At 49.5% G+C, this 17,384-nt stretch overlaps 8 protein-coding genes across 8 annotated transcripts; 7 read left to right on the forward strand and 1 right to left on the reverse strand.

Annotated features, from left to right (window-relative positions):
* Positions 1–1,157: 1,157 nt before the first annotated feature.
* Positions 1,158–4,364, forward strand: N7509_006121 (phosphatidylethanolamine N-methyltransferase; the record flags this gene model as incomplete). Its single annotated transcript, XM_056630758.1, is given in 5 exon segments — positions 1,158–1,329; positions 1,487–1,563; positions 1,574–4,074; positions 4,140–4,230; positions 4,293–4,364. 5 exon segments carry the CDS (start codon positions 1,158–1,160, stop codon positions 4,362–4,364), a joined length of 2,913 nt encoding a protein of 970 aa, XP_056490060.1.
* A 614-nt stretch (positions 4,365–4,978) lies between these two features.
* N7509_006122 (uncharacterized protein) lies at positions 4,979–5,308 on the forward strand (the record flags this gene model as incomplete). The annotated part of the gene is made up of 1 exon (XM_056630759.1): positions 4,979–5,308. One exon carries the CDS (start codon positions 4,979–4,981, stop codon positions 5,306–5,308), a length of 330 nt encoding a protein of 109 aa, XP_056490061.1.
* Positions 5,309–6,209: 901 nt separating this feature from the next.
* On the forward strand, positions 6,210–7,234 carry N7509_006123 (3' exoribonuclease family protein; the record flags this gene model as incomplete). The annotated part of the gene is made up of 3 exons (XM_056630760.1): positions 6,210–6,345; positions 6,416–6,901; positions 7,002–7,234. The coding sequence occupies 3 exons, from the start codon at positions 6,210–6,212 to the stop codon at positions 7,232–7,234; spliced, it is 855 nt and encodes a 284-aa protein (XP_056490062.1).
* A 655-nt stretch (positions 7,235–7,889) lies between these two features.
* N7509_006124 (uncharacterized protein) lies at positions 7,890–9,023 on the forward strand (the record flags this gene model as incomplete). The annotated part of the gene is made up of 1 exon (XM_056630761.1): positions 7,890–9,023. The coding sequence occupies one exon, from the start codon at positions 7,890–7,892 to the stop codon at positions 9,021–9,023; it is 1,134 nt and encodes a 377-aa protein (XP_056490063.1).
* A 225-nt stretch (positions 9,024–9,248) lies between these two features.
* On the forward strand, positions 9,249–9,772 carry N7509_006125 (uncharacterized protein; the record flags this gene model as incomplete). Its single annotated transcript, XM_056630762.1, has 2 exons — positions 9,249–9,428; positions 9,509–9,772. 2 exons carry the CDS (start codon positions 9,249–9,251, stop codon positions 9,770–9,772), a joined length of 444 nt encoding a protein of 147 aa, XP_056490064.1.
* A 725-nt stretch (positions 9,773–10,497) lies between these two features.
* N7509_006126 (uncharacterized protein) lies at positions 10,498–10,934 on the reverse strand (the record flags this gene model as incomplete). Its single annotated transcript, XM_056630763.1, has 2 exons — positions 10,498–10,683; positions 10,752–10,934. 2 exons carry the CDS (start codon positions 10,932–10,934, stop codon positions 10,498–10,500), a joined length of 369 nt encoding a protein of 122 aa, XP_056490065.1.
* A 705-nt stretch (positions 10,935–11,639) lies between these two features.
* Positions 11,640–12,098, forward strand: N7509_006127 (uncharacterized protein; the record flags this gene model as incomplete). The annotated part of the gene is made up of 2 exons (XM_056630764.1): positions 11,640–11,810; positions 11,880–12,098. 2 exons carry the CDS (start codon positions 11,640–11,642, stop codon positions 12,096–12,098), a joined length of 390 nt encoding a protein of 129 aa, XP_056490066.1.
* Positions 12,099–14,590: 2,492 nt separating this feature from the next.
* Positions 14,591–16,797, forward strand: N7509_006128 (uncharacterized protein; the record flags this gene model as incomplete). The annotated part of the gene is made up of 2 exons (XM_056630765.1): positions 14,591–14,723; positions 14,789–16,797. The coding sequence occupies 2 exons, from the start codon at positions 14,591–14,593 to the stop codon at positions 16,795–16,797; spliced, it is 2,142 nt and encodes a 713-aa protein (XP_056490067.1).
* Positions 16,798–17,384: the final 587 nt, after the last annotated feature.

A 17,384-nucleotide genomic window follows, 5' to 3' on the forward strand; every position in this document is an offset into this window, starting at 1 on the left:
CAGGGCCAGGCTCTCATTCTGTCAGAACTTTAGCAGCCGACGGAATCTTGATTTGATGCGCCTCCACTGCACGGTGATCAGAGTGGCCCCGGTCACTGGTGGGACAGCCGATGCACTGCGGGTGAGACAATGAGAGGGGAGGGTCTCAAGATGGTACAGTATCTGGCAGGCATGATATCATTTGAGGGTCTCCAGAGCAGCCAATGTACGTACGAGTAGCGAGTCCATGTGAATAGGTATGGAGTGTTACCACATGGCAAGGATAACCATTATCAATCTCGGCGCATTGACGTCAAACCAAACAAGGGTTTATTTTTGATCCCAGTTCCCAGTTCTGCAACTTCAAGTGCAGCGCTTTCAACGATTTGAGGTGCAGCCTTGGCTGGAGCATTGTGTCATTCAAATCTCTCTCTCTCTTATTTGCCGAGAAATCTCGCGTTCTCGCATCCGAGCCGGAGCGTGTATAAGTTCAATGCAGGCTACTCCGTAGTGTGTTGTAGTGTGTACCTACTGCAGAGTGGATTGATGCATGAATCCTCGCATTGGTATCCGCACTTGCCGCTGTCTGCTGCACATTCTCAACGACGAGGCCCCGCCGTCACCAACGTGTAACCCATCCCGCACGAGGCCCAGCAGCGAATTGGTGATCCTGCCAGTGATCGTAAAGACCCGGAACTCAAATATAATGGACTTCCAATGTTTTCCCGAGATAATATTTCTGCAGACTGCAGAATGTTGAAGAGGGTCAATTTAGCGTATGGCGATCAGAGCCTGTTTTGTTTCTTTCTCTTTCTGGTGCATTCGGGGCCGATGAGGAGGGGGGGGAAGGGAAGCACTGGCCTGGAAGTTGGTTCCACTCAAAAGGGTGTCCACAATCCACCATTCACCATCCACCACATAAATACGGGCTCAACCTTTTGAAGTTTATTAATTTTTCCCCTCTGCAAAAGAAAAAAGACAGCCAAATCCAGTTCACTGAACAGTATCTGGTACACGGTAGGTCAGATTGCCGTAAATAAGCGAGACGGATACTTGTGGACAGATTGAATGTTGGCAGTGGATGCAAACAGGTCAATCATATTTGGAGTCCGTCACATGCTTCTGTCGTCACTCAGACCCAACAATTCCTCTTTCTCTTTCACTTCCTCAACAACATCATGGACCAGGGCCGTTCAACAGGTGCCCTGCAGCCTGAAGGGCTGCGCGAGCGAATTCAACGCCCTAATTCAACTGGGGGCCGAGATGCTCTAAACGCCCATGGGGAAGCTGAGATCAAGGATGCGGCCGGCAAAGACAAGAAGACCTTTGGGCGGACTCCCGATGGAACTGGTACGTGATTGCACCCTTCCCCAGGAACAAGCTGAGGACTTGATTGCCGTTCCGACCATTGAACAGAGAACCACACTTGACTCTCCTGCTATCTTTTACCCTCACTGCCCCTCTGGTGGAGCTTCCCCGCTAACCCGCTCGTGCGCCTTCTCTTTAGTGTTCACAGTGCCTCAAACGCATGATATGGTCTCCCAGCTGCTCTCGCCATCCGAACCCAAGAACTTGTCAGATGTGGTGGTTTTAGTTTTGCTTGCGATCCATGTTCTCCTGCTCTGGGCCCTCCCCCGCTAGTGCCAAAGTCCCGGTATTTGCATTCATCTACCTCTCTTGGCGCGCGGGTTACAATGGAGGAATCGGATGGTTACTGCACCACCAGTCACATCACAAGACCTTGATCCGATGGGCCGAGAAGACGAAGATCTTCGTTGATCCGGCCACCGGGGAAAACCCACACCCTACTCTGTACAATTGGATCAAGCGGGAGCTGGAGACCAAGATTCCCCACGATTACAAGTTCGAAAATGCCCCAATTGAATACAACACCTGGCTTGTCTTTAGGCGTCTTGTGGACGTGATTCTTATGTGTGACTTCACTTCCTACTGTCTCTTCGCGATAGCATGTGGAAAACATCCTGTGGATGAGAACATTCTCATGACAGTCCTGCGGTGGACAGCGGGCATCGTGCTCGTTCTGTTCAACCTTTGGGTCAAGCTAGATGCCCACCGAGTAGTCAAGGACTATGCGTGGTACTGGGGTGATTTCTTCTACCTCATCGACCAGGAATTGACCTTCGACGGTGTTTTCGAGATGGCCCCTCACCCCATGTACTCTGTCGGATATGCTGGATACTACGGTATCTCGCTTATGGCGGCGAGCTACAAGGTGCTCTTCATCTCCATCATTGCCCATGCAGCACAATTCGCCTTCCTTGTTCTCGTGGAGAACCCGCACATCGACAAGACCTACAATCCGCCTCCTCCCCGCAAGCGCTCCGTCTGTGCCGATTCCTCTACGAGCCTACCTATCGACCTGGATACTCCCACTGCGCCAACTCCATCCGATGATATTCCTCCCAATGCGTCTTCGTACTCGGCCAAGCCACCCCCTTCGGTTCACAACATGTTGGGGCTGCATAACCTGGATCTGTATAGAACCACCGACTCGTCCACCATGCTGGTCCAGATGCTCGTATTTGCAGTCACTGCGTTGACTCCGTCCACCCCACGCTACCAATTCCTATTCGTGGTCAATGCCGTTGTATGGCGTGTCTGGTTCTCTGTAGGCATCGGGTATCTTTTGAACAACCAGTCTAACAACAAGGCCTGGACAAGACACTTCCTGAAGTTCGGCGAGACCCCGCATGAGGCGTGGAGCCAATGGAAGGGTTCGTATCACCTCAGTATGATTATGTGCTACGCCAGCTTCATCGCTGCTGTTTGGAAGATGTACAACTTTCCAGCAGACTGGGGCTATGGTCTCGTGCTCTTCCGACATGTCCTAGGCGCAGGTCTAATTAGCTTGCAACTCTGGACATCGGTCAGCATCTATGAGTCCCTTGGCGAATTTGGCTGGTTCTACGGTGACTTCTTCTTTGACGAGTCCCCCAAGCTAACCTATAATGGAATTTACCGTTTCCTAAACAACCCCGAGCGTGTTTTGGGTCTTGCAGGCGTCTGGGGTGCTGTCCTAATCACTACCAGTGGTGCAGTCACCTTCTTAGCGCTGCTGAGCCACATTCTCAGCCTTGCTTTCATTCAATTCGTGGAACGTCCTCACATGCAAAAGCTGTATGGTCGCAGTCTTCGCCAGGATGGAGGTGTTGTCAAGAATCTTAAAAAGTCTCTCCCGCCTCCCCTCAAGCAGCTGCACGGAAGTGTGGACAAGATGTTCGACGATTCTTTCGAATTCATTGAGGAGCTGCTCGACAATGCCCGACCAAAGTTGGCTGCTGGAGTTAGCACCTTTGTCAAGGACACGACAGCCCTCTTCCAGAAGTATCCTGCTCGCATCACCATCTCCCGTATCGATGCAGACGTGGCTGGTCTCGACATGAGTGACTATTCGTTGTCTGTGGAGGGCACTGAGGCCAAGTCCTTTGAGGAGACCGAATTGGGCAAGGGTCGTGAAGGTGCTAATGCCCGTATGCCCCTGGACCGACGAGGTGACTTGAAGAACCTGACTTTCGAATACGGCTCCCCAATCAAGGTCAAGTGGACTGCACCTCTGACGCACAGCAAGAAGGACTGGATCGGCATCTATCGTGTTACGGACAACACCTCCCGCGAAGTCTCCCGGGTTTCCTCGCAGGGCCGCTGGGTTGCAATCAACGAGGGCTCCTATGACAACCTCACCTGCGAAAAGGGCATCATCACTAGCGATCTTGTGACCAAATCGGATCGTCCAGGGCATGAACTTGCTTCCGGCGAAGTAGTATTCTCCGGAGATAAGCTTTTCTGGACCCAAGGTGTCTTCGAGCTCCGCTACCACCACAACGGCTTGCATAACGTGATGGCCATCTCGAGACCGTTCGAGATCCGTATGCACCGATTTGACGAGGACGATATCACCGTCGACACCGATGGCATCGTGCAAGCCACTGTTGAACAGTCCTTGCTTCCCGTCGTCCGGAACTGCTTCGACCAAGATCCTGAGATTGCACCTGAAACCTTCGACGAGCAGTTCGGCAGTCTTGTCGAAAGGGATGGCAAGTTTGCCAAACGTGTTGTATTTGCCGTTCACCAAATGTGAGTCTCCCCCTTCCCAATCGTAGGTATTTCTTCCAAATACATTGCTAATCATTCCCCCGCAGGTTCGGTGTTGAGCTAGCGCCTGAAGTCGTCAAGGCAGATGGTAACGTCCGGAATCTCGCCTGGAGGATATGCAATGCGAAGAAAGTGCTCGTAAGTTGTGTGCATGTCCATCCCTCTCCGCGTGAGAATGAGGGCTAACGTTATTATCGCAGGCTCCCTACAGCATGTCCCAATCGAACGGAACAACGACTCCAGTCGAGACAATTGAGGGAAAGCAAGAGTGAACCCCCCAAATGAAAGACCACCATACGTACTATCATGCCTGAGTCACACAAATCGCAATAGACTGGTTATGGCGATACTAGAGTGGTACCGGCGCCCAAGGATGGCAAACGTCCCGATTTTCTTTCGAAGTTGCGTTGCGGTGCTGTCCGGCTCCCGAAGAACGAAAAGCGAAAATCAGAAAAACAACAAGATTACCTCTGCGTATGGATGCGGAGGATTTGTCTCGAGAAAAATAGGGGGGCAGGCAGGATTTTTAAATAACTTTTTCCTAGATTTCGATGTGATTCCCCTGGCTGTTTAGAATTGGGCTGGGTGGTCGCGTGCTTTTATTTTTGCTACCTTGGTCGTCGAGGACCTTCGGTGGAGAGGACCGGGGTGCTCGATGGACCTTCGCTTCAAACAAAATCTTTTCTTGCCATTATTTCTTTATACATAGCTTTATTTGTTATCAGAATTTATGCAACAGGTACTATTAATGAAAGAAATTAAATGTGGAAAGAGCCTGCTTGAAGCTAGTAAATATGAATTGATTCGAATGCTATCTAAATTTATTACGATAATAGGGTATTGAGAAATCTCTGCAAATATTGTTAGCGTCAATTGCAAGACGGTTATGTTAAGCGAAAGACGAAAATGGCATAACTCGCAAGCAGAAAGCAAGCAAGTAATCAGCCAGCCGTTTAACTCATCCCATCCTCTGTTGGCCCCGCGAACCGAACTGGCGCCCAAGACGGACGATCAGCCCAGCCCGCGGAAACCAACACAAGCCAGACGTCGCAAGAACCATACCGCAGCAAAAGTCAGTACCAGAAGCATTAGCAAGCGACGACTGAGCCCACGCTCTCCGGTGCTCCACAACTTTCCTCCCAAGGACGTCCGTGAGGATATCCGAGGTCCAGTTTGGGAGTCGCAGAGTGTGGATCGTGACTTTGCTTCTGGGTGACAACTGCACGGTATGGGTGCTAGCCCGGGAGGCGGTTCTCTTGAGAGATCATTGAATGGATTGACTAGTTGTCATCATAAAGGGGGAGGTGGTGTGTGTGAAGCAAAAACAGATATATTCGTACCTTTTGGCGGCAATGTCGGATAGCAAGAGAAGATGACAGGAATACTGGAAAAATTCTTTTTATTGTCAGCACTTGTCGTCGACAGATTGTGACAAGAGAATGGCAGTAAGGTAGACATGATCAGGAGTTTTTGGTAAGGTATTTTGTTATCTTCAAAGGTTTTGCAGAAGCAGAACTGAAAATTTTTCTCATCATAAAAAAGGGCAAGGAAAAGCAGAAGAAAAAATGGGTAGCTTACCATAGTGGTTGGAGCTGTGGGCGACGTGCTTGAAAGCAGGTCAGTGAGGGTTTACGAAATCCTGGCTTCAATGATGGTCAGCTTCAATTCCAGGTGACAATATTGAGATAAAACATAATGTGATAATGTTTGTGTCCATCAGATGGTAGTGCATGTTGTTCTTAGGCCCATTTTTGGTCGCCGAACAGAGATTTGGATCGGATTCCTCATAAGAGACACGGAGGGTGGAATTGGCAGTGCAGGGGGGGGCAATGATACTCACATGAAGGTTAGTTGGAAGAAATGGAAGTTTCAATGAAGATATTCTCCTGGCAAAGCATCTTCGACATAAGAAGTGCTTTGCAAACCCAAGGGTAAACAACACGAAGAGGTGTGGAAGAAGAAGAAAGCGAAAGAGCGAAGAAAATTGAGAAAAGCAGCCCGGTGGGGTCCGGTGCAAACAGTGCAAACCTCAAGATTTCCGTTTCTGGCTTTCAACGCCGCAACTTGAGGAAGACCTGCCACAGCTTATCGATCTTCAAGCTGCAGAAACAAACACCATGAATGACAGAAGACGAGTCAATGGCCCACCAGGGGGTACAAGGCCTCCGGTGTATGCCTCTTTACTTCAATCCGGGACTGGTGCCGACACCCGCGCCCAGCGCCAGCGACAACCTTCCGATCTAAGGAAAATCTGTATGCAACGACGAGCTGCCTTCCCTGTACCCAAGAATACCCCAGCTAATTCGTGGAATTCCCTCTCTAGTCCTCAAGACTGGACTGATTCCTTCGGCCTCGGGCTCCTCATACCTTGAATTTGAACCCTCCGCTTCTCTTGCTGCCGCCCGCAGCAATCCCAAATCTCTGATCCCGCCTTCCTCGGCTTTGAAGCTTGCCTGCACAGTCCATGGTCCGAAACCGCTGCCTCGATCAGCTCCGTTCTCTCCGAATCTCGTCTTAACAACCCATGTCAAGTACGCGCCTTTCGCAGCCCGCAGGCGCAAGGGCCATGTCCGCGATTCCAGCGAACGCGACCTGGGTGTCCACCTTGAAACAGCTCTGCGCGGCGCCATTATTGCCGAGCGCTGGCCCAAGAGTGGCCTCGATATCACTGTTACCATTCTTGAAGCAGAGGATGACCGCTGGTGGGGCGATGTGCCGGACTCACACGATGCCTCATGGGGCATGATGAATGTTCTGGCGGGTTGTATCAGCGCTGCGTCGGCAGCCATTGCGGATGCGCATATCGATTGTCTGAGACCTTGTATCCGGAGGCGTGGCGGCTCTAGTTTCCGACGACTCGACTGATTCTTCTTCGGCGCTGCCGAAATTGATGCTGGACACAGACCCAGCCGAGCACCGCTCCATTGTCTCTGCTTGTGTGGTGGCATACATGCCTGCTCGAGACGAGATCACAGAGCTTTGGCTCAAGGGTGATAGCTCCAAGGTCTCTACTGCGGATGGCGATCAGCGAAGTGGTCATGAAGCTTTAATAGACGGTGCTGTTGATGCTGCTCGAGGAGCGCATACCGTTCTGGCAGAAGCTGTGAGGGAGTCACTACAGAAGACACTCGGCCAGTCTTAAAATCTAAAAGTACCCCCTATTTAATGAAGGAATGAAATTCAGAAAACAATCTCTTTCTATCTAACTGCAGTGTTGGGTCAGCCATTGCAGAACGGCCCGATTTGCCGTTCTCATATAAGTAGCTTGTTCTATTTCATAGAAAGCCCTGAAGTGCATAACTCGGTATATAGTATATTTATTGCAGTACTAGTATCCAGCAAATCACCTTCAAATTGCGAGGGATTAGGGCAAATGATATCAACTTTGGAAGCGCCTACCTAGGCGGTCATTCCTCCATCATCATACTGCAACTTGAATCACGGACCTCGGGAGCTTCCAAGGTTCCGCCCAGGCGTTTTGTATGAAAGCTCTGCAAGTGTGGTATCCGCAGTGCCAATTTAATGCTTGGTCGCCCTGGGCGTTCTTCGTCAGTCGGTCGGCATGAGTCAGAATGAGACATCCTTCGTCCTTCCTCACAGCCAATGGGAGAAGGCCTAACCATAAATAAGAATCGGCCCTCTTCATCTCTGCTCAATTATATTGTGAATAAGCAGTCGCACATATAAACGATCAGTTACAATATAAAACAAAGCGCTTCTTGGACACAACTTTTCCTATTCATTTCATTTCTTCTTTGCTCGGCGCCGAAGATTCTTCCCCTCTTCATCCAAACAAGATGGCCACATTAACCCCCGTTGCTGTGACTCTTCCGAAAGACAAAGTACCGACTAAAAAGAACGCCAGGGACATTATCGGCGCATTCCTGACGGAAGACTGGCCATTTGTGGATCCAGAGACTCTTACGGTGTCATACCATGCATCTTTCGCCAACGCCCACTGTCCCGTGGAGCGGCCAAAACCTGCGACTGGCACAACTACTGACACCTTGAAGGTTTTCATCAAATTCCACACCGACGCCGGAGGTTCCCTCGAAGTATTTAAACCTCTAGCGCCAACCAGACATGAAGAAGCACTTTTCTCCTACGAGTATGGCCGAACCGGGCTGGGAGCCAAAGTCTATGGGTTCTTCGAGACACAGGATGGCACACTTGGGAGAGTCGAGGAGTTCCTGGATGCACGTAACATGGAACCGGAGGATGTTGAGAATTCGGTTATCCGAGCGGATGTTGCTAAAGGACTCGCACGATTCCATGTCCTGGAGACGTCACTGGAGAAAAAGGCGGTGGAATCATACTATGAAGCCGTCGTCAATGGGCTCAGGGTTTACCACAAGATGGACAAGTTGAAGGCACTTGGGGAAGAAGGAGGTGTCAGTATCGACAAACTAGTTGATTACGACTTTGGGGGGAAACTGAGAAATGTGGTGGACAAATTGCAATCTATAGGAGGAAAGACAGGATGGTGTATTCATGACGTTCAATTCATGAACGTGATGGTGAAAAATGATGCGAAAGAAGGGGAGAGCAAAGTCACACTCATTGACTTTGAGTTTGTGATGCAGAACTACCGGGCATTTGATATCGGTGGGCACTTTATGCAAAAGATGTTCAAATGGTTTGACGAGGAAAGCAGGATAGCAAATTGCAGGAAATATACCGAGGAGGAGAAGAAACATTTCTGTGGCGAATATGCCAGGCAGTGGAACAAATTGACCGGGGATACAGATACTGGGGATCGGGTGTTCCAGGAATCCGAATATGGATACCTGTTGGCCATCACTTTTGATATCCATAACATGCTTTGCTTTATGGATGCCCAAGGAGACAAAGATCCGTTGAATCTGCTTGGGCTAAACAAGCTGTTCGATGAGTTTGTGGCTCAGTGTTCTAAACTTAATCTACAAGATTAATAGTATAATAAAATGGTGTATATACTACTACTCTCTCCCAAACTTCCCGAGTTGGAGGGGCTGCCTTCCTGCCTTTTTGACCCCAACAAATGATTGTTTACTCCGAGTCCTTTCCGTCTTCACTGCTCTTCTTCCCCACCAACTTCCCTTCCCGTCAGACCCCTTCGTCGATTTCCACATATCTCTCTTTACTTTACCGATCTCATTTTGAAAACATCTATCATCATGAAACGCGGACGCGGACGTCCCTCCAAGTCCACCAAGGTGGAAAAGTCAGCCAAGGTGCAGTCCAAGAAGCGTGGCACCACAAACACCATTTTTCAGGGGTCTAAGGTCGAAAACGACCTCATTCTACTGTGGATCTGCTTTGAGGAAAGTGATGGCATCAAAGAAGGACAGACCACGGTAAATGCAATTTATGTTTCAAAAGTGCAAGTCAATCCTCAAAATTTCACTAACCCTTCCGTTATTTTATGGATCCGCAGATTGATTACACTGCACTTGGCAAGAGGCTTGGCCTCTCGTATGCCCAGGCTAAATCCCGCTACTACCTGCTGCGCTCTCGTGTCCAAAAGTTGATTTCGACTGTCACCAGCGACAAGGGTCCGGAGGACCAGCCTGCCATGGAAAGTGAACAGGAAAATGAATCTGCTGCCCCGAAGAAGGAAGAGAAATTGGCCAAGGACGAGCAGGAGGAGGATACACCAGCCAATATGGAGGGCGGGGAGGATGAATTTGAGGGAATTTGAGGGAGTCTGAGGAATGGAAGAATTTCGGATCCATGTCGGAGTGGATGGCCGGGAAAATGCTGGATCTGAGCTGGATTTATCGTGTGGGATTTTTCAAATGGAAACTTTCGAGTGGCTTTTTTTCTACCCTTCGGCATGACTATGGCGAGAAAAGCCAATTGGCTAGCAAATAAATGCAGGCTCATAACCCATCCTTTTGACTGTCCATAAGCAACGTAATATGATATCTCTAGGTATCGCAAGATATTACAGTGGCATTGCAAAGTTTGAAACCTCCTACTGCCCACCTTTCTTAATCGTCTTCTCATGGCAGACTAGTAGCTACCTACGATGGAAAGATTAACCCACTGGTAGCTACTAAGATAGAATATATTGGCCAGTCTCTTCCATCTTGGGTAGCTACTTGTTCCTGCAGAGATCAGGGCGGTCAACAAGAGTTTCAAACTTTTGCAACACCATTGTAGTGATGTTTTTTGTGATTGTTTTTCTAGTAGTTTTCTTCTGGATTATCTTACTTTGAATACCGATGTCCTGTATTGATATCAATGGGCCAGGAATGGAAAATCACATTGATCCTAGCTAATGGGTGGCCCCATCCACATAGCCCGATGTACCAGGCACAACCTGGGCCTCACAGGAAATGATTCTCCCCGGAAACAAAAAACATATCCCATAGGTGTATCCATGGATGTATTGCACGCATTCTCCTAGCTGGCCTGGTCAGTCTAGTCCTCAAGGCTCTCCTCAAATTGAGGCATCTCCGAATCGTCGAGATCGTCCTTCAACTCCTCATCCTTCAACTGCTCGTCCTTTGACTCCCTTGCCTTCATGGATATTCTCAGACGCGAGAAACGCTTATTAGCGGCGGAATTGGTGATATTCAGTTTTCCAGCAACTGCTGCAAAATCGATCTGTATGTCCGAATAAGTATAAATGAAACAGTCGCGATGAAACGTCCAAGATCCCTGGAAATACTCACCCCGAAACAACCGCCTTCCTTGCCAGCAGTCCTGCATTCAATGCAGGTCCAGAGGAAAAGGACCTGGGGATCCACCAGAGCGGGGTCTTTCTTCTTGGGGGAGTTGGGGGGCTTGAGGGGCTTGGGTGACTTGACAGGGCTCTTTTTGAGCTGGGGCAACTCCTTGGGAACTTTCGGCGCCATCTTGGTCAAATGAAAGTGTAGTGTGTTGATACTAGTAGATTGAGGTGAATGGATGCGAGTGGGAGATAGAAGGTTCGGTGTAAACAGAGAGAAGTGTAAGAGGAAGAAGAGAAGGAAGGAAGGGAAAGAGAAAGGAAAAGGAAAAGGAAAGAAGTTGAACCAATGGCAAGAACACCCAGTATATGCTCGTACCTTTCTTGGGTTAAGCACCTGCCTTAAGCTGTACAGGACTCCAACACAACATAACACAACATAAAGCTGATTATCCCTTTCCTTCCTTCCTTCCTTCCTTTCTTTCCTTTCTTTCCTTTCTTTCCTTTCCTACCCTGTTTCCCCTGTCTCTCTATCTCCCCCCTCTAATACTCAATACTCTTGAGACAAAATCTTTTTCGATGAGATCCCAATCAGTGTAATGCTACATAATCAAACCCAGAAAAATTTCAATTCATGAAATAAGCAACCTGGCGGCCTAAACCCCACGAGTAAATAGCCACCCTCCTTCTCTTCCTACTTCTTTTAGCAACAACACACACCTTTCTATTTCACTTCACTTCATCCAACCTCTCCCATCCACCAACCATCTCCTTTCTTTTTACATTGAACTGAAAACTTTCAAACTCATCATGTAATCCACAAATTCATCGACCCCTTCTATCATTGTATTTGTCCCGTGACTAACGTTGACTTTGCCCTCTCAGGGATACCATGGTGACCCCATCCAAGGTGACCAAGAAACGGGCCCCGAAGTCCACCCCAAGTCGAACCCCTGCAAAGAAGACTCCGTCAAAGTCCTCCTCCTCTACCGCTCGAGGAGCCAATGATGATGCAGACAAACATTTCTTGTGGCTATGCTTCCTTCACAATGGCGGAAAACCGGTGAGTCCCATGATGCGCTGGCCCTCTCGGGGAGTTTATTTGTCACTTCTAATGATGAATTTATTCTAGACTCCGGACTACCATGAGATCTGCACCGAGCTTGGTATTAACTACAAAACCGCCGCAGGTCGCTTCTACAAGCTGCGAAACCACTTTGAAAAGACGGGAAAGTCTAGTGACACGCCCAAGAAAGAGGAGCAGGGAGACAGCGACACTGCCATGAAGACAGAGTCGAACATCAAGGCTGAGGATTTTGAGGCCAAGGAAGATTTTTCCAATGATGTCTGAGGTTGACCTTGCGGGCGTTGAAGGGATATCGGCGTTTTGTTTAAGGGTTTTTTTTTGGAGATGACATGTCCCTTTTATTCTTACTTATGGCGTGAATCCCCGAGGGTCCTTGGTGGGATCCAGGAGCCTTTCTGCGTGGATATCATTTACATCGGTGGTAGTTGAAAAATGGATTGCCCTTAACCGGATCAGTGCTCCTCAGAATATATTATATCCGTGTGTCTTGATCTATCTCGTATTCGTACTAGCAGCCATGTAGTTGGTATTAGGTTCAAGTTATCTAGCGGACACAATTGCATCCAGCCCAGATTTAAATACTTTACGGATTCCTTTATAGCGACCTTCATAAAACACGGACAGCTTTTGAATAGTGCACTAGCAATCTAAACTATTACATAGTACTCCGTAGTAGTAATTATCTCTTCTTTGATATCGGGCAATATTGCCAGGCAACAAGTTTGTCACAGAAATAGACTTAGATTAATTTACATTATTTGGAATGCTTGTACGGATGGGCTACATACAAGTTCCCTGTTTAAATTATATTTAGCGAGGGGCTTATTGCATGATGTGGGGTGTGTGGTGTGCCTTGTTAGGGCATCTGCACATTGTACATGGAGTAGCTGGATATGAGTCGCACAAGACACCTGGAAATCAACTTGAATGGAAATGAAGTCTGACGATCATCTTTCGTACAGAATGTTTCACAAAGGATTTAGCATCATATTCGCTGGCGGCAGCAAGTCTGGGTGAGCACCATTAAAACTTCCTATCGCAGGGTGTGCCCCGTGATTAAGCAGCAGGAACTCATCGCACTGTCTCACCATTTTGTTTTTGACATCCGCCGCTTCAAGCTCAAGCTCAGGCTTGAATGGGCTAAAATACGACGATCGCGGATCCATCGAATCGAAATCTGTATCTGTATCGGAATCGGAATCGGAATCGATCGATCGCAATCTTACAAACTTACAATCTTACAATCTCACGAAACTAGATGGTACCTGGTTCCTACGAGTATGTCACCACCACAAAGCAAAATAACAAGACCACCAAAGTGGAGGGGGAAGATTTGACCTCTCAACACTTGAACTCTCCGGATCGACATGACCGCACGCACTGAGTTGGTTGGGTTCCATAGGTCATGACCGAAGCTAGTGTTTCGATTTCAACCCCCTGAAGTGTTCGTGTCCACCCAGCCCAGCCCCATCGGGGAACGGCGGAGAGAGCAGTCGAGATCGTGACTGTCCAAGTTTTTGCCAATCTCACACACCCCAAAGAAGCTGGATCTGCGCTTTTCTTTGTTCCTGTCACGTCCCTAGAGGCGCCCCTAAGCGCTCCAGGGCTACGGTATACTCCATCTGGCGTTGCTGGGCTCCGCGCCCTCGGATATGCCCAACGAACCAAATTTGGCACTCGGTTCGCGGCCTTGTCCGCTACGAACGAGCTGCCCCACTGTACTGCAGTCGATCACTTCTCATCACTCCAATCAACACTCGTGCGGAAATTGGGAGCCCCATCCCATGCCATTTTCAACCCTAATCCGCCTCGGTCTTCTTCCACTTGGCCTCGTGCTCGGCATTTGATCCTCATCAAAGCGACCTCATTTGGTATATTACAACGCCTCCAAGGCGCACCACTTCCCGCCATGAGCCATTCCACACCAGACGGCCTGGCGGGTCTCGAAGGATCAAAATCCTCGTTGTCCGTCATGGATTTCTTGTTATGTGGACCCCTTTTGACTTGGAACTGGGGCCGGATTCTGGCCCGCGGCCTATTATGCAGGCAGGACGTTGACTCCGGAGAAGGTTCTGCTAGCTGCATAAAGTCGACCCATTTAGGGAGGGGGGGGGCCAGCTTGTTTTTCCAACCCCTCGTGTTGCTAGGGGTCAAATTTATGCGCCGTACTCGTAGAACAGGCCAGCTGCTCGCTGCCCTCGAGTTCGTTTGAGTTTACCCAATTCAATCGAGTGATATGCGGCCGTTCATATGTCAAAGCCTGCGGCAAATGGAGCACTCTTAATTTCTTAGCGTTCGAACCGTCAGTCCGCATTAGCCTAGCCCCATCTGTGCCTCCCGTCGATGGATTTATGGAGAATACCGGGCCATTTCCAGTTCCCCTGGATCCAGGCACTCCAAAGGGTGTTGGATCTGCACGCCGACCACTTGACAAGGCAGGTCTCCGCTACTCTTTCCTGGTGGCGCGTGCGATTTTTAATTTTCTCGCCCTTCTTTTTCTTTCTCATCATGTCAACCAACACCAATTGGTACCTTCGCATCGGATGAATGCCTTCAAACAAGCTACAAACTTGCAATGAAATGCGTTGATCGCTCGCTCCTCGACGGCCGTCGGTCTAGTCGTTCCACTTCTTCTTAGCTTCGGGACTTTTCCCCCTTCTAAAACGTCATTTGTCCAGTCGCCTCGCGCGCGCGGCTTAGCTCCAACTACGGGTGACTGCTAGACGCATAATCCTATGTGCTGTACACCTGTCAATATGGTTGCGCTGAAGAAGCTTTTCCAACAGTCAGAACCAAATCGGTCGCGCCCATCAATTGGCCTTGGTCTGCGTGATGCCAGAGCGGATGAACGATACTATGCGGCGGCGCAAGAGCACCTGGAGCCTGGCCGTCTATCTGCCGCTCCCCGTCACCGGGGCTCCCGTCGCCTGGTTTTAAAACTGCACATGCTATAGATGTGTCGCACCATTTTGACCAAATCGACAAGCAATTTGAGGATCTACATCACCATATGGGAGACGAGCGGCCGCAATCTGCCCAGTCCGAGCTACCGCCTCCACTCCAAACGACAGTTGGGGTTCCAAGGTATTCCAATTCTCGACATATCGATTTGATGGATGCTCTCTATACAGCCGATCGAAATCAGGCCACAAGTCCAAGTCCTGTTTCACCTCCCACTAGCCCCTACAATGAAGATGTCGCAGAACGGAACATGACCAGGTTCTTGCGTATCCAATATCGGAAAGGGTTTGCGAGCTCTCGGATTTTATCTGCTCTCTACCAGGAGGATGTGGCGGACAGGAACATTGCGAAATATGGAGGTCAATCTCGCTCAGCATCTGCATTAAGCACCCACTCATCTCCACCTGCGCCGGGTAGACGAAGGCGCGGTTTAAGTCCAATGGGTTCGGACGGCAAGAGACGTGACTCGCGAACCATGAATTTGAAGAAAGGCAGTTGGATGTCAGAAGGGGATCTTCGAACTCGATCTACTCCTGATCGTGACTCCAGTTCATCGCGTGCATCACATGCCAGCACTTTAATCCGTCTGCAAAGATCTGCGCCTACATTGTCCCCGGAGGAGACTGATGCAGCAGAAGAAGAGATTCCCGATGCAGTCCAGCGTTTGGGTGTACCTCCTGCTTACAAACAAGGCAAGAGATGGAGCAATACGCCTTTGCCTGACAGTCCCACGCTGCCTTTTCCAATCAGTGATGGCCGCAGCAGCAGTAGCGGCGCTGACACCCCTCCAGCACTACAAGCACCTACTCCAACAGCCCGCAATTCGTCACTAAACCCCAGATCACTTTCTCCGCCTCCTTCATCGGGGTCTAGTTCAAAGAAGAATGTCCGAGACCTGTCGATAAATACACAACTAGCCGCTAAAGGCCGTCAAAAGATCTCACACCGTGCGATCCAGCCTCCGACCCCTTCCAACTTTGAAATGAAGCGAGCTCCTAGCATTGCAGAAGTCATGAATAGCCCTTTACCGGCACCGACTCCTACTAGTCCGGGTCAATCATCCGAGTCCCCTCGATTCAAGTTTTCCGAAATGATGGACTTTTTCAAGCAGGCGTATATGTCTACTCATACTATAAGCTCCCATCCAACCTACGAATCCCTTCAGGATGCCATTGTTCGCGAAATCAATTCCCACGATGCGTTCAAAAGTGTCCCGGTCCCTATTGCTGGCCCACCCTTCACACCGTCAGACCAAGACAAGTTTGTTCATGGTCCTCGTACGGACTTGAACCGCAGTGCTTCAGCCGGACAACTCTCCAAAATAATACGGAAAGGCTCTTTCAAGAAACACAAGAGGGATTCCGAATCCCGTCAAAGTATCTCAAGTGTCCAATCCAAAGGCTTCCTCCGAACTGCACGTCGGAGACATACCGATGCCCCTCTACCGTCTCCAGAATTGGTGGCCGAGCTTCAGCAATCGCGAGGCACCGACCAACCTGGTGGTGAACAGTTGACATATATGGATATCCTCCGCGCAAACAGTCTCAAGTCCACCAATTCCAGACATGCAATGCGCTCGGAACTCGCCGCCAATATCCCTATCGATCTTTCTACCGCTCCACGCTCTACTCCCGAATCCCGACCTCTCACCGCCGGCACAGTATACTGCATGCAGGCACATTCCGACTCCTCCAACTGCAGGGAGAACAGAAGCAGTGGCACTGGCTCCCAGGGGACCTACGAGGAAAGTGATGATGAGATTATTCACCTCCCTAGTGTTGGCACACCACCCCCTCGCGTTCAAATCGAGGGTGTGGACGAGAATAATGTCCGCTATGTGATTGACTCCGCCACGGCCAGCGACGCACACAAGCTGATGAGCTGGCCCCAACGCGTGCGCCGCGCCAATTCCCCCCAGCCCACCTCCTGCGATAACAGCTTATCACCACTCGCTCGTGCTCGGATGCAGCTCCGGGGAACTCGCTCCGTCGAGACATACTGAGCAGGTGTCTCATACCTGCTTTATTCATCCGGAAGAATTGAGTTCCTTCTCGCACGATAATTATGCTTTCATGATACCTCCAACCACTAAAAGCCCGCCTGCTTAACCCTTGAGGGTCTGTTTTCCTAGCGATTCTGAACTTGAAGCGTCTTGTTTCGAAATCACAAACCTTTCTTCCTTCCTTCACATCTATTTTCCTAATCATCAGCAACCCTCCCTGCTTATCTACATACCACCATCCAATATCCTGGATCCCGCACTCCTTGCATTTCCTATAACCTCGTCCTACCTGTCCACTAAGACCTTTCTCTACCCACAATTCCTCATTCCCTGGCTCGTCGCCCTGTTTTCCTACTCGTCTACCCGGGTCGTTCTGCCTTGTCTTGTTACTGGATCTGCATATTCCGGAGGGGCGTTACTGTCGTTTCTTCATATTTCTGTATTATACCAATTGGATTTCCAGTTCACCTGCCGATTTTACTATCAATTGACTACTTATTTATTTATCCCACCACCATCCCAGGTACTATAACACTAAGCCTATTGACGTACCAGGCGGACCAATAATTTAGGCAAAACGGCACATA

The sequence above is a fragment of the Penicillium cosmopolitanum genome (genome assembly GCF_028827165.1).
Source record: "Penicillium cosmopolitanum strain IBT 29677 chromosome Unknown utg000006l:49.0-5199605.0:1.0-5204138.0, whole genome shotgun sequence".
In the NCBI taxonomy this organism is placed as follows: Eukaryota; Fungi; Ascomycota; class Eurotiomycetes; order Eurotiales; family Aspergillaceae; genus Penicillium; species Penicillium cosmopolitanum.